At 42.8% G+C, this 23,915-nt stretch overlaps 1 protein-coding gene across 1 annotated transcript in view; it reads left to right on the plus strand.

Moving 5' to 3' along the window:
* Positions 1-6,802, plus strand: part of LOC147449298 (uncharacterized) — a 38,217-nt gene extending 31,415 nt beyond the window's left edge. Inside the window, exon 3 of the mRNA XM_086521782.1 lies at positions 6,583-6,802. Coding sequence (XP_086377908.1) covers positions 6,583-6,606 — 24 coding nt within the window. The 3' untranslated portion in view covers positions 6,607-6,802. The remainder of the gene's footprint in view (positions 1-6,582) is intronic.
* The last annotated feature ends 17,113 nt before the right edge of the window (positions 6,803-23,915 follow it).

The following is a 23,915-nucleotide window of genomic DNA, read 5'->3' on the forward strand; positions in this document are numbered from 1 at the left end:
TGTTGTGCTTCATCTCTTGGGCGAGAGCGATTGCTACCGCCTTGTTGAGATCCGCGGGGTCAAACACTTCAACATCAAACTTGATGTATTCGTCTAACCCAAAGAGAAAAGCCTCTTTGCGCTCATCATCCGACTTGCGTAATTGAGTACCTAGCTGCAAAACACGATTAGAAAAAGACATGACTGGCATACCATGTTGCTTGAGATTACGCCAATCCTCTTTCAATCGTGTGAGGTACTGAGGTGGCATAAACCGCGCCTTGAGCTTGTCTTGGAAATCAGCCCAACTAAAAGAGAGGGGCATGAAATCGTCGGCTGCCTCTAGGTGCGCGGCTAGCTGTACCTCTTGCCATGCATGGTACCAATTGATGGCATCACTGGCAAGGTACATAGCTGCCGTCAAAACTTTGCTATTTCCTGTTTTCTTAGTTGTCGCAAAATAAGCATTAAATTGATGCAACCAAGAATGAATCACCGTAGCATCCATCTTACCATCATACTTACTAAAAGTCAACTTTTCTTTGACCGGGTTGTTGGAATCCGCATCGTGGCTTGCACCACTAGAGGAACTCCCACGATCTTTGGGTGGTTCGGTCTTCGAGGCTAGCATGTGGGAAATAAATTCTTTTGCGGCAAGTTTTGCGTTTCTGTCATCGCGCTCACGTTCCTGAGCAAGGCGATTTGCTTCTTGTCTATCCATCATGGCCATCATCTGCTTGACCATTGCCTCCATAGGGTTTCGTACACTTGGTGGCGTAGATGGCGAAGGGGGAGGGTTGAAGAAATCATCTTTGGGTGGGGACGAGTCTTCGTCGCCTCTCTCATGCTCATCACCTGTATGCGAAGTATCCATTCCGCTTCGGGTGACGACCATGCACTATGATCTTGGGGTCTTAAGCTCGCGAGGAACTTTGGTTCTTTAGGGCCTTGGTTCTTGGGTTATTGAGGATCTTGAGGTTCTTGAGGTTTTCTTTCGCTTGCAAATCTCGTTGGAGAAGGATCTTCTCTTCACCCGAGTTCTACCCTTTTCTGCGGGCGCACCCCTTGGCGGCCTTGCGCTACCTGTTTTTCGGCAATTTTTCGGGTAGTGGGGATCTAGCAAAGATGTTCCCACACCTTAATACATGATTTGCAAAACTTGTATTCTGCTGTCATAACCTGTAATTTGCTAATTTTGACCTAATTTCAGCTTGATTTAGGTCAATTTGGCTTGTTGGGAGCTCTCTAGTGTCCGGGGACGAGTCCTTTGGCGATGAAATTGCTAAATCTCACGTGAAAGTTGACCTCCTTGGTTGAAAATCAGCGTGCAGGTTTGGGAGCAAACCCTTACCTGGCTCTGATACCAGTTGATGAGCGCGGAGCTGTGTGTGCAAGTGATAGAGCACGCGAGGAAGTGCAGGGTGTGTACCTTGGAGAGGGGCGAGTGCCTGCAGAGAGATGGGCGCTAGCAGAACGAAGAGGGAGAGAGAGCAGGAGCGCTACACGATTTGGGGAATAAGTGAGTGAGTTGAAAATAACTCACATTCCCTTTATTAAAATGTATAGGACCAATTTAAATTTAGTGGCTAAGTTCAATGTGAACTTGGCCAAAGGTTAATAACCTTTAAAACTATACACAAAGGGGTCCATTTGGGCCTTTAACCCAACATGAGCTTCGTGTGCCTACTCACGCTCTAGCTCCATAACTACCCTCCTTTCTTCAGCAGCTACACCTTGAGCTTCACATTCCCTTTCCATGGTAGCCCGCTCAGCCTCTTGTTGTAGCATCATCTCCATCACAATCTTTACCAAAGCCTCCATAGGATTTGGTGCAATCCGTGGTGTTACAAAGGAGGATCTGGAAATGGTCCTCTTAGTGTAGGGACTTCTTGTTCTCCAATTTCACTTTTATCACCTTCATGCAAATGCAGAGTATCCATCCCGCTTTTGGTGATGGCTATGCACTAAGTACTTGGGTACTTGGGTTCTTGGGGTACTGGGGTACTCGTGTTCTTGGGATACTTGGGTACTTGGTATTGCTTGCAATCTGCGTTGAAGAGGGCTTTTCTGTTACCCAAGCTCAACTCCTTCCTGCGGGTGCATTCCTTGATGGCCTTGCGCTCACACCAAGGTTGCTTTTTCCCACCTTAGGTCAATTGGCCTATGGCAATTAGCAAGGTCCGCTCTGAATAAGTGGAAAGAGGAACGAGGGGAGGCTGGACAAGCCCTTCTTTTTTGGGTTACCTGTCACTCTTCAAAAGCACAGATTAGAGAGATCGACATGCCCAAGTGGTCTTGGGTGACGCGCAATCTCAAACATGAATTTTTTTTCTATGTGGTAGACAAAGTGATGATGATAAATTTAAATTTAATTTTCATAACAAGGTGACGTAATGACAAGTTGCTAATTTCAAGAACCACAAAAAATGGAAGCAAGGATTTTAGAGAAAAATGGTGTTTTGAAGTAAATTGTGACTTAAAAGTTATGTAATGCTAGGATCAATATCTGTTAGATTTACACCACTCTGTTGCTTCACAAGTCTAGGGCATGCATGTACGGCTAGTGTGCCTCCGGGCTGGCCACCCTTTGCATATGCATTTAGACTACATTGTCTGGCCGCCCGCCTTCTTTTGTCCGGGCACCCATCCTATATTCTTTTTATGCTGGGTCGTGAGGCATCCTTTGGCTTGCTCGACCTCCCCTTTGGGCACCTATATATGGGGCCAGGGGGGGTACCCACGGTCATACTCTGACATACACTATATTGCAGGTTTTGTGGTTGATGGTGGTCATGGGGGGTTGATTAGCCCTCTCTCTCTCTCTCTCTCTCTCTCTCTCTCTCTCTCTCTCTCTCTCTCTCATGCTTCCGCACACGTGCACTCTCACATGGTATCAGAGCTCGGGCATTACATGGTATCAGTCGCCAGCGTTGAGGGCGCACCACCCGTATCAAGGTACTCCTCCCAAGAAGAACCAGCATCAGCGTTTTTATGCAGATCTGCCAGCGTTTTGCAAACAACCAGGCACGCGATTGGACAGCTGCGTTTTATCGCGGAGGACCCCCTCCACCTGCGTTTTTGCAAGATCTCATCAGCCTTGCTTTTTACTACTGGCTGCCAGCGCTAGCCTTTACAAGCCTTTTCCTCGCTGGAAATGCCCCTCTTCCATTAGTGTTTTTGTCTGTCCTGGCGTTTTTTGGGGAGCTGCGTTTTTGAACAGCTGCTGCGTTTTCAGCACAGAGAGGGGGAGCGCTAGGCTCTGCCCATTCCGATCTTGCCTTTCCACACTGGCTCGGCATCCAGTGCCTTGCCAGTCCTGTTCCTCATCAGATCACCAGATTTCAGCCACCTACCTTTGCTGTTTTCTCTGTTTTAAGCCCATTTGGGGTTGCTACATTGATTCCCCGCCCTCCCCACACCCTCTGCACCGCTGGGGACTCTGCCGGGAACATACGAGCACGTTGAAAATCGCTGGACAGCAGCTTTTTCATCACCTCGCAGTTGCGTTTTTGGGTGGACAACAGACACTTGGCTTGTGTTATTTACAGAGGATGAAGATACCTCCTGCCAGGACACCATCTGATGGTGGTCCGTGCGGTCTCTTAGTGATTGCTGCAGTACACGGTATCTTCAACATCGGCTTGATCATCTACGGGCGTACGATCCTTGGGAGATCCATTCATTTCAGCCATCATTCGGCGGTTGCACACTCTAGAGGGGGTGGTTACTCGTGGTTTGCTATGGACACACCCATGCACTCATCAGAGGAGTTCACACGAGATATGGCCATGCTCATGGCATATGGGATTCCGACATTCCCAAAGAAGACACCACCCTCTTGGGTGGACAGACACTTACCACTTGACCTCGACACGTCAGATCACTTGCTTACATAGGAGCATCTACATGGACTTAGGGATATGATCTTGGATCTCTCCTTGGACAAGTTCATTGCTTGGATCTACAGACTGGAGTGGGACTTCAGCTCTTTAGACTCTCTTGGGGAGTTTACCCGTGAGATGCGGGAGATCAAGCATCCCGTGACTACATTCAGAGTCACCCAGAGCTTGGCTTGGATGTTGGTAGTGCAGTTGCTGTTCTACACTCCTGATCATTAGGATTGCTACCTTCAAAGTTGCTTACACTCACCCTCCGTAACTTTACAACGGACTTATCCCCCAACCGGGGTAGTAGGCCACTCCCAACTCATTCACATTGAGAGCCACACCGAGTTGGGTTTGGTGGCGTTGTTGGCGCGGATTATGTTTTGGTTGACACCGGAAGATTGGAAGCAGGAGATACAGGCAAGACGTCACAGACAGATTGGTCCGGCCTTTCCTCTTCTCAAAGGATCTTCACAGCATGGACTGCTCAGTCTGGCTTCTCTTCTTCATACAGGATGATCATGCTGCAGACAGCTTGGTCTGACCACATCTCTTCTCAGAGGCCCTTCACAACGCAGACTGTTGAGTCTGGCTTTCCCCTCATCTTGGATTATCCTACCTATTGACAGGACACCATCCGGTGGTGGTCCATGCGGTCTATCGGTGACTACTGCAGCTTACGGTAGCTTCTATATTGCAGACTGCTTAGTTTGGCTTTCCTTGTTTCGGAGGGCGTTTACGACGCAGATTGCTACATCTGGCCTTCTTGGAGTTTTACACAGGTTAGCCACCTTGCCACACTGGGTTACAGGTTCATGCATTGACAGGCTTTCGTTCATTCTCATGACGGTTCCTGGACTTCCCCATTTTCTTCGGATGGTTTGACTACAGACACCACAGATCCTATTGGGCAGGACACTTGCAGGTCTATTGGCACTTCTTTTACGACAAGGACGCAGAATCTTCACCCTGTATCGGTGGAGTACAGCAGTTTGCTACACTGCTTGTGACGGCACTTTACCATGGAGATCTCTCGGCGGTTCAAACACCCCAGACTACTGCAAACATCACAACAGACATCTTCATCATTTGCCTCACATCTTCGGCTTCATGCAGTTTGTTCAGCATCAGGTGCTGAGTGGGGGTGTTAGATTTATACCTCTCTGTTGCTTCACAGGTCTAGGGCATGCATGTACGGCTAGTGTGCCTCTGGGCTGGCTACCCTTTGTATATGCATTTAGACTGCATTGTCCGGCCGCCCACATCTGGGCTGGCCGCTCGCCTTCTTTGTCCGAGCGCTCATCCTATATTCTTTTTATGCTGGGTCGTGAGGCATTCTTTTGGCTTGCTCGACCTCCCCTTTGGGCACCTATATATGGGGCCAGGGGGGTTACCCACAGTCATACTCTGACATACACTGTATTGCAGGTTTTGTGGTTGATGGTGGTCATGGGGGGACTGATTAGCCCCCTCTCACATCTAGCATCTCTCTCTCTCTCTCTCTCTCTCTCTCTCTCTCTCTTCTGCACACGTGCACTCTTACAATATCAACCATTGGAAATCAGTAATTTAAGTCGTAGATGTGTATAAGCTAATTAGTAGTGGTGGTTAAATAGTGAGAATGTGTGGAATCATAGTATCTTCATACTTGTGGGTATTGGGACCGAATGGCTTGAGGGTTTTTGATACAATTATATTGCCTTAGAAGCCTCAGTTTGATGTTGTTGCAAATATTTGTGTGCTGGTCAAGATCTTCTCAATTTGTATGTGTCCTGGGGGGATTGGTGTCCAGGTAACCTTTGTTGTTTGTATGCTTTACGTCTCATAGCCATCTCCACTGCACATACACTGCCAGGTAACTGGTCGTTTGTCTGCTCTAGCTCATGCAGCCATTTCCAATGGAAATCCACCTCTGCTGAGGTTTTGGGTAGTATATCTCTCCCTGTCAGTGTTTTCAAGGTCTATCTGTGGGTGTCAAAGTCTTTTCTTCACCCTTACAGAAAGTGTCTGAAGAACCGTGTCTGTGCATCTGGCTCTCGATCACATATAGGCCCTGGCCTTTGATCTGGAGACTGGTTGACCCTTTTTAAAAGGCCATAGCCACCTCTGAATAAGCACTATGTTTGCTGATGTCTAACACACTACAAGATTAGAGGGAGATACCTAGTCTCAACCTACCATCGATATTGTCCTCCCGAATCCCCCTTGGGGCTCTCGTGGGCTCAATTTCAAGCACTTGTGATGGTACCTAGAGCCGATCTGAGGTCTGTTGCACCAAACCAGTCTAGGAGTGATCGCTGAGAGCGGCAGGGCCTTGCCTAGCTCACCCCTCATAAAGGGTTGATTTTATCAGCCTGTCAATGTGAGCGTTATTGATGGATTGGGGTTTTTTTTGGTTCAAAGTGAACCAAATGATGCCTTTCAATTTTTTTTCGATGGAATTCACTGTTGCATGAACATATTTTCCAAGAGGTTGACATTGGTACGCGAATTCTGTGTCACGAGTTGAATTGCTGCTCTTAAGCTCCGATAATGAGGATTCTGTTTTTCTCAAATAATGTTTTAACACTGCTTTTACCACATCAGCAACACTATCATGATTCCCATGAAGACCACACTTTCGTACTCTTTTGTGCGACGTTCTTCATGTTTTGTTTGACAATTTCTTTTCCTTACAACTAAATTGTTTGCTTTTTTTTTTTTCCCATTTGTATACCAGGTGATGTTCATCGATGGATCTTGAGGTACAGAAAGCTCGAGGACAGGAAGTGTATTATCCTTTTGAGGAAAGATGTGCTGCATTTGTACCCTGGTCACTTTAGTCAATGACCTCTTCATATTGGGTTCAAGACCTGCAAAAAACTTCAGTATCACTGAAGAATGCTTGTAAAAATTGTCTTCCTTTGCTAATCTACATCTTGATAAAGGGTTAAGCTCAACCTTTTCTCACGTGCTTTTTGCCCTTTCTAGCTGGTCCGAGGGTCGTTTGACAATATTCTTTTAAGTGGTTAATTTGACCACAAGTTTGACTCAAGAATCTGTGAAGGTACATGGAAAGTAGCAAGACATCATGGGAGGAAAATCTAGAAAATTACTATAACCACATAGCCTGGAGGGGTCCATTGTATAATTATGTTAATATACCACATGAGTTAAGTGGAAGGGGTTTTCTATTTTTTAAGCAATCTAATAGAGAGACATTCACAAGAGGGGTATTTTTAATCCATTTTGGGAACCTCAAAAAGGAGGGGTAAATCTATTCATGTCAAAGCATAAGGAAGCAATGTTTGCTCGTAAGGGTTTTATATAATTGCATGCAGAGTCAATGGGTCCTAAAGCTAGCAGTGTTCAAATGGATATTTGGATGTATCAAATGTGACTTTAAAAATGTGAGTAGTTTAGTTACATTGACCAAGTGAACATGGGGTAATATGGTACAATGTATATTGAATCTAAGGTAGCAAGGCCTCAACAGTAAAGGGCACGGTGCCTTTATGAGGGACGAGTGGTGGGATCAACGGGCTGGAGAGAAGCGTGCAGATCTCGAGGCAAATGGAAGGTGGAAAAAAATAGGCGCTCGTCTCGCAGGCACCCGGACTTGAACCTCGCCATGGTCGTGAGAGCCGAATGCATTAATTGCTATGCTCGTGATGCTTTCGTTGACATGTGGGCAAACCATGAATGATAAATAAACTTGGACAGGCTCCTTGTTTGTCAAAGTTTACTTTTTCGTGTCCTAGTTTACTCTGGCCATCTTAGGGCTGCATGCGTCCCGATCTCCGTGTCCTAGTTTCATTGCCGTAGATCCCATCGCTTGGGCTTTATTAAATCACTCTTGCCCTTTAGTGTTGAGGGTAGCAAGGAGGTGGAAGGCAAAGCTATTTTATAAATCAGAGGCCCACTTTGTGCCACGAGGATGCTCATCTTAGGAAGTTCCTTGAATCATCAATTTTTGGGGAGTGAAAAATGACCTCTCTTTTCTTTATATGGATTTATTACCCATTGCACTATGTTGCTTCTCATAAGGAACTCCTTTAGAATGAGAATTCAAAATGGGGAGAACAAGAATATAGATAATGACAAATAAATAAGTAAACTTTGAAGGTTTGATATTTTGTGACTTGAGGGTTACAAAGAGGAGCCCTCAAGTCACAAAATTTCAAACCTTCAAAGATTGATTTAAGGCAGGCACATGGAGACATATACTCTTTGTGACTTGAGGGTTGTCTAAGATTGATTTGAAGACAGGCGCATGGCGACATATACTCTTTGCCATGGTTCAAGCTCTTTTTGAGGCATGGTTTTCTAACATAGAGGGTCTTGCACAGGATCCCTACCTTGATTGTCTGGAGCAAGGAGTAGTGCCACTTGGCACAATATGATTTTCCAAGGTTCACAATCCAATAGCAAGTGGGATGAAATCCAAATTCTCATGATCTGGGTTATCTTAAATTACTTTCAAGATATATGATAATTTGTCTAAAATGCTAATTTTCAACAACTTTCCAAGAGCTTATCTTGTGGTTTTCCGCAACAAGCTGCCACAGTTACCAAGAGCACTCTAATGCTGTGATTACTTGTATGCCAGTTTTATACATTCCTTTCCATTTCTCATAGTACTCACCTATCCATTTACAGTACACCTACTCCAAGATGTTTTCATACAGCCTCCACTTGGGAGGGATGTGTTTTATACACTGGCATGTCAAACACTCCACCCTATCATACCTAGAGTTTTTTTGTATTTCTTGTTTCTTCCAAAATTTAATTCTTCCATTAGCCAACTATGCCCATTGGAGAGCTCCCAACCCTTACATGGTATCTTACATAATATTCATACTACAACGCATCTATGATTCCAGGACCTAAATCTTTCAAAGAAGGTGATTCTACTATTCTCACGAGTTAGCATTCAACTCTTCAATTCTTATCATGAGATGGTAGTCCCCATGCAAATGGCGTGACAGATCGACCAAGATCCCATAATTGAGTCAATTCACCATCAAGAATTCCAACAGATTGAATATGCTTATACCGAAATAGACCACCCGACGCATTTTGGACATAAAGCCCAAAGACGTCACAATCTGAGCAATGAAGTCCCAATGAACAATGTCAAACACTTTCTCTATATCAACCTGCATAATAAGTACATCAGGTCTAGTATATTTTGCATACTCAATTCCAATGAAAGCATTAGCAATATTATCCATAATTTGCCGGTGAGGGATGAATCCATACTGAGCCGGATGTAACACAAGTGGGATAGCAAGGGAATGAGGATAACTAGGCTAGTTTTTTGCATGTATATGTAGATTTTGAAGTTTTGAGGGATCTGGTCCAAACGGTGTCAGGAGTTTTTTGGAAGAAGTGATTGCGCATATGTACATGCACATGCATAGTGCATCAAATAAAGAATTGCCATTTTCCAGAGCCAAGTGGTTACGTGGGGCCCACATCTGTATAGGTAGGACAACATTTACATAGTGCATCGATTTTCACTATCACCAGGACTAGTGTGTTTTTCCTATGATAATGAGGAGTTGGCAGCACGTAAAACTTCTCGAGGAAGCTGTCCGCGGACCGACGCCATGAGGTAAGCAGGTGCGTCAGAGGCATCCATTGGCGTCATGAAGTCGAATGGGATCAAGACTTGTACAGACGCGACGTGGATGTTTTCTTGTGATAATTATGCAAAAAGGTCATCATGAGAACTGTATTTGGGGGCCACTTCACGTGATTGCGGGATGCATTATTGGGAAAAGTTGAGTGCTAGGTGTGCGGATGGATGTAGAAGGGTAACAAAAACGCACTACGTGGCCATTTTTTGGCTTGTTCGGGGTCCGTTTGAGATCAATCGAAAGTCCAAAGGTGCCCAAGGGATAAAGTGAAGTGTGGACAGTGAAAAACCTGAGAGAAGACCAGAAAAAACATCGAGAGAAGAGGAGGAACAACCGCAACTGAGTTTTTGCTGTTTTAGGAGCCTGTTTTGGCCATAAACTGCTCATCCGAGGTCGGCTCTGAGCACTTTGATATTGTAGACTGGGGTTTTGGGCCGTTACGGACGCAATGGAGCTGTCCATTTTGTCAAATTCTTCACTGTTTTTTCGCTGTTTTGGTTGCGTAAGTTTCTCCTGTTAGCAAAGCCTCTGTTCAAATTTGTGATTGTATCTAGCATATTTCATCCATATTGTGTGAGGTATTTGCCCCGTTGGTGTTGGCCCAAGCTCAATTGTATCTAATCATCAGAAGTCTTCCTCCTTTGAGATGAGTTTTTTGGGTGTGTGTGTGTGTGTACCTTTAGGCTGTGTTGAGTGAAAAAAATGGACAGTCTCTCTCCTCTCACTCCATCGGTGTGTTCCCTGTCTTGGCCAAGTGGGTTGTGTAAGCCGAGTGGTGCCCCATAGTGTGTGTGTGTGTGTGTGTGTGTGTGTGTGTGTGTGTGTGTGTGTGTGTATCATCCCAATAATGTGTGTCGGGTGATTATAGAGGCGTTGTGTGTGTTTCCATCCCGCTCACATCCTATTGGAACCGTTCGTTGGTAGTTGTGTTAAAGCTTTTATGGACGACTTCTGTGTCTACAACAGTATATGGCTGAAGACCATGAGAAGCTGTAGATGGTATTGGATCGATATGATGAATGTGGAGGACAAATAAATCTAAAGAAATGTCATCTAGCACAGCCAAGGGTGAAGTTAGTGGGCCATATGATGTCAGAAAATGGCATTGAGGCTGATCCAGACAAGGTTAAGTCTATTATTCTTCTTCCATCACCTATGAGTACAAAGCAATTGGTAACCTTTATACACAAAGTGAAGTACATGGTGCGGTTTATTCCATTGTCTTCACATCTCCTTCATCCATTACAACAAGTGGCAAAGCATGATCCGTTGCAATGGGATGACAAGTGTGAAGCAGTGTTTCAAGAGGTGAAAGAGGTGTTAGGGGGGTTGTCAGCCATGCAGGCTCCTAATAGGGAGCAAGTGTTTTATGTAAATCCAGCAGTAGGGGATGATGCCATTGGAGCCATGCTGTTGCAAAAGGGGAAGGGCAGCCATTATATGAGGCCAGTGTATTGTGCAAGCCGAGTGAAGTTGGGAGTAGAGAGAAAATTCTCGAAAGTAGAGCTAGTGATGGCCAGTGTAATATTTGCTTGTCAACGATTTCGTCATTACTTGCTACCACGACCTTTTGTTTGCTTAACGAGTTATGTCTTTTTGCCACAGTTAATTAATGGCACTAACATGTTCGAGTTCTCTTTTTTAGTGGAAGACTGTACAAGAGCTACGCTCCTTGTTAAGGAAGAGGTGGTGAGAAGGGTAGTTGAAGAAGTGCCACATATCAGCAATGCACATGTGTTGTTCTTTGATGGCTCATACAGAAAGAGCCATGATGCGGCTTCAGGGGGTATAGCAGTTTATGGTCCAGAGGGGAAGGTAGTATGCAAGAGAGGGTTCAAATTGGATGCGCATAGTAACAATGAGGCTGAATATGCTACGTTGGAAGCCGGATTACACATTTGTTTGAAGCATGGGATTAGAAGGTTGAGCATAAAAGGTGATGCCTTGTTAGTTGTGAAGCAAGTGTTGGGTGTGTGGAAGAGTAAGAACATCTCATTGAAGGAAATGTGTTTCAAAATTAAAGGCCTGTTAAAAATGTTCGAAGCATGGAGCATCAGACACATTGAACGTGCTCTAAATGGAGAGGCACATGAAGCAGCTCAAAGCATGATTTGTGAGCTATTTGTTTTGAGGACCAATTTACATCTTTATCATGGCCGGGAAAGTTTGGCTCAAGAAGATGAGTTTTTGCTAACGGGAAACATTCAGAAGGACATTCACAAGTCTAAGAAGTATGGTTTGTCCGTAGAGCATCCAGGTACAAATTGATTGGTGATGTCTTGTACATGAAAGGGGCTGATCTCGTGTTGAAACGTGTATCTTGGCGGAGGAGCTTTATAGAGTGTTGGAAGAGAATCTTGAAGGCGCATGTGGTGGACATTTTTCTCTAAAGATCACCTTGCATAAGATCTTGCAAGAAGGGTATGTATGGCCTAGTTTGCACAAGGATGTTCACCATTGGTGTAGGTCTTGCAATAGGTGTCAAGCATTTGGGAAGAGAGTGTTGAAGCAAGAGCTATGAAAAACCATTATGACGTTTGATGTGTTTGAAAAATGGGGGATTGATGCAATAGGCCCGTTACCTATCACAAGCAGGGGCAAAAGCTATATTTTGACTCCAGTGGCCTATTTCTCTAGATGGGCAGAGGCTATAGCAGTAAAACAATCACTGCAAATGATGTAGCAAAATTTGTGTACGATGAAATATGTTGCAAGTTTGGGGTGCCACTAGAGCTACTTTCGGACAAGGGGCCAGGATTTAGAGCTAAACTATTAGACCTTTTATGCGCCTAGATGAAGATTAGGCACCAACATACCACTCCTTATTACCCAGAGTGTAATGCCAATGAAAGATTCAATGGTGAGTTGGTACAAATTACTTCGAAAGTGAGAGAGCACCAAGGAAAGAATTGGGATATGGAATTGCCTAGTGCATTATGGGCTTACCATACTTCGGTGAAGACAGGTACAGGGTTTACTCCATTTCATTTGGTATATGGAAAGGAAGCATTATTGCGTGTGGAAGTAGAGTTGCCTCCGGTCAAGATGTTAGAAAAGTTGCTTGGGCAATCCAGTGATGCATTCAAAGAGAGGCTATTACAATTACAAGAGGTTCAGTTGGATAGGATGAGTGCATTGGAACATTATGGGCATGTGCAAGATAAGGCTTTAGAAAAGATAAATGAAAGGTCAAAAGTAAGGGTATCAAGAAACATGACTTGGTTTTGCGCTACAACAGTAAGCTGGACAAGACATTCCAAAAGAAGTTTCAAATTAAGTGGGAAGGTCCTTTCAAGGTAGTGGAGTGTTTTCCGAATGGTACATATCAGCTGGCTAACCTGGATGGGATTCTACATAAGTCAAGGATAAATGGATTGCGTCTTAAATTGTATCATGCTAGATTAATGATGGTGGAGAAAGATGAGCTATCTGCAGAACAAGTAATGTATGTGAGGGATGAGGAGACCTATGATGCGGTGAGTCTCATATCTCTTTTTGCTGCTGCTGCTACTGATCATGAATGATCTAGCAGGCTAGGGGATGGGCAAATTATGTCAGGAGTTTTTTGGAAGAAGTGATTGTGCATATGTACATACACATGCATGGTGCATCGAATAAAGAATTGCCCATTTTCCAGAGCCAAGTGGTTACGTGGGGCCCACGTGTACATGTAGGACATCATGTACATAGTGCATCAATTTTCACTGTCACCAGTACCAACGTGTTTTTTCTATAATAATGAGGAGTTGATAGCGCGTAAAACTTCTCGAGGAAGCTGTCTGTGGGCCGACGCCATGAGGTAAGCACGTGCGTCAGAGGCATTCAGTGGCGTCATAAGGTCGAATGGGATCAAGACTTGCACATGGATAAGTACGGATGCAACGTGGACGTTTTCTTGTGATAATTATGCAAAAAGGTCATCATGAGAACTGTATTTGGGGGCCACTTCACGTGATTGCGGGATGCATTATTGGGAAAAGTTGAGTGCCAGGTGTGCGGATGGACGTAGAAGGGTAACAAAAACGCACTACGTGGCAATTTTTTGGCCTGTTCGGGGTCTGTTTGAGGTCAATCGAAAGGCCAAAGGTGCCCAAGGGATAAAGTGAAGTGTGGACAGTGAAAAACCTGAGAGAAGACCAGAAAAAACGTGGAGAGAAGAGGGGGAACAGCCGCAACTAAGTTTTTGTTGTTTTTGGAGCCTGTTTTGGCCATAAACTGCTTATCTGAGGTCGGATTTGAGCACTTTGATATTGTAAACTGGGGTTTTGAGCCATTCCGGACCCAATGGTGCTGTCTATTTTGCCAAATTACTCACTATTTTTCTACTGTTTTGGCTGTGTAAGTTTCTTCTGTGTGATGAGCGAAGCCTCTGTTCAAATTTGTGATTGTATCTAGCATATTTCATCCATATTGTGTGAGTTATTTGCCCCATTGGTGTTGGTCCAAGCTTAATTGTATCTAATCATCATAAATTTTCCTCCTTTGAGCTGAGTTTGTTGGGTGTGTGTGTCTCTCTGTGTTGAGTGGAAAAATGGAGAGTCTCTCTCCTCTCACTCCATCGGTGTGTTCCCTGTCTCGGCCAGGTGGGTTGTGTAAGCCGAGTGGTGCCCCATAGTGTGTGTGTGTGTGTGTGTGTGTGTGTGTGTGTGTGTGTGTGTGTGTGTGTATCATCCCAAGAGTGTGTGTCGGATGATTATAGAGGCGTTGTGTGTGTTTCCATCCCGCTTAAAACGGCTCATCAAACAGAACTACAGAGCCCAAGATATTTGAGATTGAAACTGGATTTCATTGCAGATCTGACATAGATAGAGTAGGTGATGCTAGGTGGTCAAAGTTGGTTTTAGAAAATGGATATGTAGAGCTCAAATTATGGAGCCTGTTGGTCTTTTCAAATTGTCAATCTGAGTCATGCATGCCAGGATACAAGGCACAATTGCAGCTTAAAAAGTCAAAACAACCATCCGTTAATATTGTTGAACAATATTTGTTACAATAACAAGTCTAACTATCCAACAATTTATGGCCATTGAAATTGTTCCCAGCATGGCATGTTTGCAGTGCAATTTTACTAGCACATAGGGACTCTGTCACGACACATAATTAAGAAAAAAGTACCAATGTGAGTCCTACAAACTTGTATTCTCGACATGTGGAATATGTCTCAAATAATATGTTAGGAAATATGACATTCGTTAAATATGAGAAGTAATTATGTGTTGAGATAATTGAAAACACTCAAAAATACGAGTGAGAGAGACACCCATAAACCCTCCATAAACCTTGCCCCACACGGTGTCAAGAAGTATGCACTATGGCTAGGAAAGGACCATGCCTCTGACTGTGAGAGTTCGCAACAAAATCAAGCGACTCATAGAAGATTCAAAGAAAAAGACACACTAAAAACAAACAAAAATTCAGCCATGAAATCTTTAGTTAAAAAAAGAACCAAGAACAACTCAAAACTCTTTTGTGTTTGAGGATTCGGTGTAGCCTCGACCCCATTGCACAATTGCAATTCATGTTTGTCATAACAAAAACACTTTGCCCTTCAATTCTTCATTAAGGTCATTTCAAGGAAGCTTAAGGACTTTCATAGACAATCTTACACACTGTTTGGAAGAAAGAAACCCCTTGGAACCCTCACACGCTCAAACACGGGGTAAGAATAGTCGAGGACTGCATTAGCACACCATGGAAAAATCCTATGTATTATGTCATAGAGAGGCTTAAAGTGTTGATATCATACTTCAAAATTGTTCCTCACTTCCTAATAGTCATGGCACTGTGAGTGATATGGCCTTTTGAGCCATTTTTAGGTCATTTTTAACCATTCTAAGACCTTTTTTTTCCATTTTAAACTAATAAAAATCCCAAACAAGTTGGGAAAATCCCTAAATCTATGGAAATATCCCCTTGGGCTCAAATTAAATTTTGAACCTCAGTTTTCACTTGGAAAGCACTTTTGATGCATCATTTATGGTTGCGCATAAAGAGCGCATAAAATCTGCTATTTTTGGACGAGATCGCTCGCATTGAACTTTCTAGGCAGAACAAGTGTGCCAAATCCATGCGCTTGACGTATATGCCAACTCCATGTGCTTTGACATATGTACATTTATAAACCAAATTGGGCATGCTTTTATGTGATAAAGCATGCAACAATGCCACATCTAGGGCCGATAACATATATACACGACTATAGCACGACTATAGCTGTGGCAATCATTTTCACATATATGACACTATGTACATTGTAGCATATAGTCTCACATAGAAAAAGGCATTAAATTTGAGTTGAACGTTTTGACTTTACATATAAACGTGCCACAACACAACATCCACCTCCTCTGGACCTGCACATCCTCTGACACATGCCACATATATCTCTTTGAAGGTTCAGTCTTCATTTAAGTCAATGTACATGTCAATTTCACCACCGCTTTCAATGAAATCTAGTGCAACATCCTCTCTTTCTTCATTCTCATCCATAACATTTTCATCAGAGCCTTTGTTTTGACTTTCTTGTGAATCTAAAGAATCTGTATCACCTCTTCTTTTGAACAATTTGAGTCTTTTCCCTGCAATGGGAATCGTCATTTCTATCCCATCCAACCCTTGCAAGGTGTAAGTTGCATTCCCCTGTACATGCCTTACCACATGAGGACTAAACCATCTTTTTGAAATCTTCCTTATTGTTGAATGTTGGTCAAAATTTGCCAAATTGGCAATTTTTAGCCAAAAAAAATACATTGATGTGTGCATACTATAGACACTTCATAGCAAAATTCTCTCAAATAGCAGGACCATTGCATGACTTAACAAGGAAGAACGTTAAGTACTCATGGACTGCTAAAGAAAAAAATGCTTTTGACAAGGTCAAAGAGAAGCTTACCTCTCAACCAATCCTCATGCATCCGGATCTCTCAAAGCCATTTGAGGTCCAATGTGATGCTTGTGGTGATTGCCTTGGAGCAATTTTGCCTCAAGAAGAGCATGCCATAGCATATGAGATCCAAAGGCTCAATGCCAATGAACGGGTCTTGGGCATATACAAAAAAGAGATTTTAGCTATTCTACATGCCCTAGACAAGACTATTGTCATTCAAACACACCCAATCACCTTCCTAAATAGATTTATGTCTAAGTCTGTGCCTCTTATCAAATCTATCCTTAGTATTTAACCTTGCATCTTTTGATCATGCTATTGCAATCTCAATATCTTGAGGCCTTCTTTCTAATTTTTGTATGTGCAAAGCAAGAAGGTCTTTCCTACTCATTCCATCTTCCCAAAGGTAATACATTCCATGTAAGAATTACATCCTCAATTGGAAATACAGGTTTTTGACCATAAATCAACTTAAAAGGCATATAGCTAGTAACTGAGCTATGAGTTGTACGATCCCTGCATAAATCATGACGCAATAGCCTAGGCCACTCTCCTAGTATACCGTTGCAAGCCTTAGACAAAGATTTGATGATAGGAGGATGTCCACACTCTGATTTACCATTCCCTTTGGGATTGTAAGTAATAGTGAGAGCAAGTTTAATGCCTAACCTAGAGAAAAGTTCCCTGGCTTTGTCGGCATCCAACTTACCCCTATTTGGTGTTATTTTCTTAGCACAATATAACAACTAATCACATCATCCAAGAGGAACTTACATATCCCTTTCCTATTTTTTGTTCTTAGAGGATGGCCTTCAACATGGTTAGTTAAGGCTTCTCATGCAAGCACTATGTATCTCATTTGCCATAAGCCCTTGCCAAGTCAATGGAATTGTAACCAGATCTACTACCCACTTATAATGCATAGTCAATGGGTAAGTAATGTGCAACCCATCACAATAACACACATTCGAATAAATTTGATAGGTTTCATAAGACTCCACAATCTAAGATACATCTTTATACAAACCTTCTCAGCAACACCTCTCTTTGATTTTAGTATTTTTGGCTCATACACCTTTGTGCCCATCATAAAGACTCTCATGAAACTTGATAAGCTCATTTTGAGTGTTCTTATCATTCATAACTCTCAACAACATCCCATTTTTTTTGTTTTGGATGCTTCCACAAGTACCCATCTTTCAAAAAGTATTTTCTATCTATTCTTTTGAGCTTGAGATAACATCCAATGAGGTACCAATCACCTTGATATAGGCCCTCTGTAAATGACTCAAGTGCATAAGATAGGAAAAAATAATCACCATGAGCATGAGATCTAATCTAAAACTTCATGATGTAAGAGGTAGCCATAGCATAGGCAAACTCTGACAAAATCATCAATCCAGAGAGAGAGCATCACCCACTAGGGTATGGAAACATCACACAATGAAGTGTGGGAGCATCATCCGACATAATGAGTAAGAGGATTCAAAAGAATGCTTCTTCAATGCAAATTCATATTAAGGTCTCCCTAAAATGACATCAAGATTGTTGTCCTTGCCAAGGTATGTTTGCACTCTATCCCACAAGAGGTTACTATAATCTGCTTCAATATACCTACATGTCTCTAACATAACCATTTGTAAGTTGCAATTTAATCCTTTGTTTTCCTGAGAGTTGGTCTTTCCCATTTGTCCCATATCTCTTTGGTGGCAATGCCCACTCCAACCTTTGTTTTCCTGAGAGCTGGTCTTTCCCATTTGTCTCATATCTCTTTGGTGGCAATGGCCACCCCAACCTTGCTTTCAAGTATAGCAATATTTTTTATTCCTTTGTGTTCAATTGGCAAGGTGGTATTCCTTTCTTCTCCTTCACAGTAATCACCCACCTTATTGACAGGTACATGTTTTGCCTTTGTTTTCTCTTGTGTCAATATACCCATTTGATTATCTAACGAAACATCTTGAAGAGAAATTTTAACTCCCATCTTTTCCAAGTTTTTGCCCACCTCTCTCCATAGGTGTGGTCTAATCTGTAACAACTCAAAGAGAGTAATCATGCATTGTATAGGAGTAGACATGAGTTCATGTAGGCTCTTAGAATCCATCATATTTGGAATTGATTTCCATTGTGAGGGCACCACCCTAACTTCTGATTTTTTTTTTTGTTCTCCTATGAAAAAAAAGTTTTCAACATTTCAAGTTTTTGTGTCACTATATAGAGATTGTATATCTCTTGGGTAAACTTCATGATCGATGTTGATCTCAATGATAGTGCAAGCTTGAAAGTTGCACTACCATCCTTATTATTCCTTATTGTTTCCCATAAGGCTTGTGTCCATAGCTCTTTCACTTCAGGAATTGGTATCATCACTTGTGACTTTGAGTCATTTATGGTATTAGCCACTACCTTATTTTCCAATGGTGTTCTTGTTTTTGGTTTTGTTGGGTCTTTTATTTTGTTTTCCTTGTGCTCAAATTCTCCATCACTTTTGTGGATTAATACTTCTTGTCTAGGAATATTTTGTTTTTTTGGATCCATCAGAGTTTGAGCTACTGAGGGCCGGTTTTCAAATTTTGGTCCACCTCTCTCTTGGTAGGTACTTGATGGCAAGGCTTCAAGGCTTTGAAGAGGAGGGACCTGATGCATGAAAATCACAAAAATCTATGTATTTATTTTGTACATAGCTATGGTTTTGACACATTTGGATCTTCGAAAAATAAGGAGAGGTAGAGACAAACCCTATGAAAATGCAAAATTCAATGGATGTTGATTCTACTTAACGATCACTACGTGACAGCCACTATAAGTGAAGAATAAGAGTCAATAGTGAAAGGGAAGAGAATCTTATGCATTATGGAGTTGGAGTCAACAAAATATTATCAAATTCAATCATAATTCACTTGTGGACACAAGGCTTGCACATGGAGTCAAGAGGGGACCACTTGGAAGACATTTGGAAGGGAAAAGACGGTTACATATTTTTGTGGGATTTTTCTCTATTTTTTCCATTCCCAATTGGAAAAAGTTTTCAACAGCAAAGTTGTAAGGATTGAGCTGATCTTTTTGTCCCTATTTTTTTAATTAATTTTGGAGCTATGGTTTGCAAGATATGGCCAAAATGGTGGAGCCTATCTGTCCACATGGGAAGAAGTTATCCAACTTCACAAACATAATTTCTTTCTCTCCATTATTTCTCGATTTTTATCTTATTTTATCAAGATTCTCTCAAATATTATAAGGAAGCTCTTGAACTCAAGCTATGGAAGGAGGCATGGAGACAAAGCTCGCCATGATGAAGGCGATTAGGAGAAAATTGGTCAATAAGCACGACAGACGGAGCTCTCTCATTGGGGGAATGCCTCTAACAGAGGTTACTTTGTAGTAAGATCTCTTGCTCATAATCTGTTCCCTAATCACTCTCTTGGCCTATAAAAAGAGACTTCTCTTTTGTAAACGGGGACTCAAAGCTTTGACATGATCAAGCTTCGACACACAATGCTAACTACATTTACATAACTTCATTTTGTTTACCATCTAGAGTGTACTCTATCTTATTGCATGGAGAGTTAAGACCTAGTTTGGCCACTTTTTTGCTTATCAACCATGTATCCCAAGACAGCCTCCAGTGATTGTATATGAGATATTCATAACACCGTGTTCCAAACCATGCAGATAATATAGTGTTCCCGACTATGCAGACAGTGTTTATACCATACTCATTTTTTTGTTTCAAATATTCCCCCTTCTTATGCCTTTATACACATACTCCACAAGTATACAACATGCTTGTTCCGAGTTTCCCCATGTTTGATTTACATCCTTCTATTGAAACGCAAAGAGTGTTTTTTTTTTTTTTAAACGCTTTCTTTTTTAAAAGAAACCTTTATACATGACAAGCCATAGCTATGTAGACCATGTTTATGTAAATCAATCAATTAAACCTATACTTTGCCATAATGTAACTGGATCCACAATACTGAAAAAATCACGAGTTTCCCTTACCGTGCAATACTCCCAATGCTGTGAATGATTCTTTCGCTCGTGCACCCGGATGATGAATGATTGTTTGTGAGTAGGAATCGCCTGCTGAGATGACTATATGACCGAGTGTGTGTGAGTCGCTTGTGTACAAAACGACCAGGATGGCAATCCCTCAAGTATGCATGCGCCATTTTGCAAAGCCAGAAGTAGAAACGAGCAGCACTTCCCTACGATGTGTGTGTGTGTGTGTGTGAAATAGTACTCGGGGTTGTGTGTTGGTGCACAGTAGGGTACGCTCTTGCAAGCCCTTTGTGTTTTTTAATATGCAACGTCTTTACGGTGCCCATGTGTCTAGGCCGGTTGTATGCACCATGTTTAGGCTCTGCCTTAATCGGTGTACTTACCAATTGTCAAAGTGATAGGTTTCATTATATGCAAGAGATATTTATTGAGTGAGACCAAATTCCCAGAGGATAAAACATGAGAGTGAGGTTAAATTAAAAAACCCCAGTGTTGTGTAAAGATAGAGCTTGGGCTATATATAAATATAAATATATATATATATATATATATAAGTGGTTTTAAACAAGATGGTGTTGCTCACGAAGCTACTTGCCGAGGTTCAGATATACAGAAAGAGAGAGCAAGAGGGATAGGAAGATATAGCCTTGTTTAACTAGTTTATTGATACTTGTGCCTTTTTGGGCATCCTTGTTCAACAAGGGTTGCAATATCCTGGAAAAAATCCTTATTGCCAACTTTCGGGATTGAGAGAGAGAGAGAGAGAGAGAGAGAGAGAGAGAGAGAGAGAGAGAGAGAGAGAGAGAGAGAGAGAGAGAGGCCCCACCCCCAACCGTGGGAGTATGCTCATTTGGTGGGGGATAGCCCACCAAGTGGACATATCCCCCGCCTATTTAAAACTTGAGTTTGTCTTAGACTCTAGTTCACAATTCTTAAGTGATCTTGAGATAGTATCAATGTTTCCAACATCTGATGTTTGTCAAATTATACTTTATCTAACAGTACACAATATCACTTCATATGCGAACCATAATATCCATGATTATTATTGCAACACATCTGGTGACAAATTATCTTGCAATGTTTATTGTCCAGAAAACCCTTTTGTAGAAATGTCATGGTACCCTTTCCATTGGTGGGGTAAAAAATCAGACTATTATTGAATAAAAAGTTTCATACACTTATATGAGTTACATATGAAAAAAATAAATAAGAAGCCGCCATCATGTTGTGTACTGAGATGGTATTTCTGTCTGCCATCCTTCTTGTCATTGTGTGTTCTCGCTTTGCTGGTTACTCTCCTGCACCCAACCCAATTGTTTCAGAGATCTTTATCATATTATTATCGGAATTATGTGCATCATGTTCTATTTCTTGTTCATTCAGTATATTTATCAAAGATCTGATCTTGAATCTGATACCAAAGAAGTTACCTTTTACTAGAAATTGTGTGATTTATGTTATAATGCGTGTTCTTTTGAATCCCTTCGAAGCAAACATAAAGCTCAGTCGTTGTAAATCAATAAATGCTTTAACTACACATGGAGCATTATAAATGATGGGTAAGATTGAAGGGGATCGGGGAGCACCACAGACGGAGAGTGAGAGAGAGAGAGAGAGAGAGAGAGAGAGAGAGAGAGAGAGAGAGAGAGAGAGAGAGAGAGAGAGAGAGAGAGAGAGAGAAGGAGACACACATACGATGTGGGTGGGGAGACTCAAAGAGTGAGCAGCCCCCTATATACTTATGCTATGTATAAGGTATACAAGTCAGTGGGCGCCCAGACTCTGGGCGGCCGGGCAAGGCACAAGCGCCTATACCCCAACAACCTCCCACTTAAAGACAACTGTGCCTTTAAGCAAGAGAACCTAGTCTAAAGACTACAAAAGGCGAGAGAAAACCGCTCTCAACTGATGCCCACTGGCTGGCTGTGATCGTGTGCATCCGGCTGTCCTGCTCCCGTGTAAGTCCATACACCACCAGACGTACCGCACACGTACTGCAAGTATGTACGCAATACCTGCATATCTCCCTCGTGCACTATGCCATCATCAGTCAACAAATGACTGACAACCCCAACTGCAAATGCTCCCACTGTAGCTGCGATATCCGGTCTCAAGATCAACATCTCATACATGAGACCACCGAATGCCGATGCAATGCTAGCGGGCCCTGCTAGCTCTACGAAGCATGCATCAACATATATATCCCTCGCAGTAGGCATCTCTGACTGACAAGGCATGTCAGCCACATGCATCTCCTGACTGTCCGCAAAAGACGCATCAACCTATCGTGCAACCTCAGAGCAAACCAGCTGCTCTAGGTGTCTGCTGGAAGACATATCCTGCACAACTATATCCCCATGCTCACTGTCGAGCATAGAAAGGAATGATTGCATAATCACTGACGTCTCAGCCTCCTCTGCAATCATCCACTGCAAACATGACCACTCAATCTGTTGTGACTCGCTAGAGCTCTCATGCTCTAACTCCGTATGCATAGACTCTTGCACAACGTCCTCCTGTCGTGACTCACTAGAGCAAGACCTCTCTACCTCTCTATCCTGCATAGAAGTATATCGCACAACTGACTCTCTGCTTTGCTCAGTCACTAGCAAAGCATGCATGTTTGACTCTGTCACCTCTCTGTGTGACTGCTCAAGTCGTGCCCCAACTGTGTGCACAACGAGCTCACTACTCTGCACTCCATGCAAAGCATCCTGCAACCCACAAGCAAAAGAGACTCGCCTGCTCTCTCGCTCTCTACCTGGTTGCGTGATCACAGAGACAACACCGTCTCTCCCGTGATCCACATGCAATGGGTAACCTGTACCACTCCTGGCACCTCTCGCAATCACTAGCGAACCCAAATGCATCACAAAATCTCGCTCTCGTAGCGAAATCTGACATCCACTATTCCGTAACTATCTGACTGAGATAAAATCCCATCTCAGATCTGGCACATAACGCACATGACGCAGGGTAAATCTCATACCACTGGGCAAGGACAAACATACGTCTCCTGAACCCTCAATGTCATACACAACACCATCAGCCATGTGCACACAACCAAGTCTCCCACTAGAAAACGTGCTAAACCACTCACGATGCGACGTGACATGGAAAGAATCATCTGAATCTAGTAACCAATGTGAAGACAATTTGCAATCCGATATGCAATCCGTAGACATAAGATCGTCTGAAGACAAGCTAGATGTAAATGTGACATCGCCGTCACAAGCATACTCAGTAACCACCGTACTGATCTCACTAGTATCTGTCGTGCCCAAATCTGCATCACACATCTGTCGCCTCCGTTGTCTCAAACGCCTAAAACATTGACGCCTAATGTGCCCTCTATGTCCACAATGCCAACATGTCAAGTCTCTATGCCATCGAGACTTGCGTGTGGGACCAATCTCTCCCATGGACATAGAAGTGGGACTAGACTCCCCTGTAGACATGGATGTCGCGTACATAGCATGTAAACTCTGCCATAAAGCATGAGTTGTAGTCTCCCTCGAGACCTGCCAGTAAACAGACTCA

The sequence above is a fragment of the Adiantum capillus-veneris genome, chromosome 10 (assembly GCF_014529385.1).
Source record: "Adiantum capillus-veneris isolate H3 chromosome 10, ASM1452938v2, whole genome shotgun sequence".
In the NCBI taxonomy this organism is placed as follows: domain Eukaryota; kingdom Viridiplantae; phylum Streptophyta; class Polypodiopsida; order Polypodiales; family Pteridaceae; genus Adiantum; species Adiantum capillus-veneris.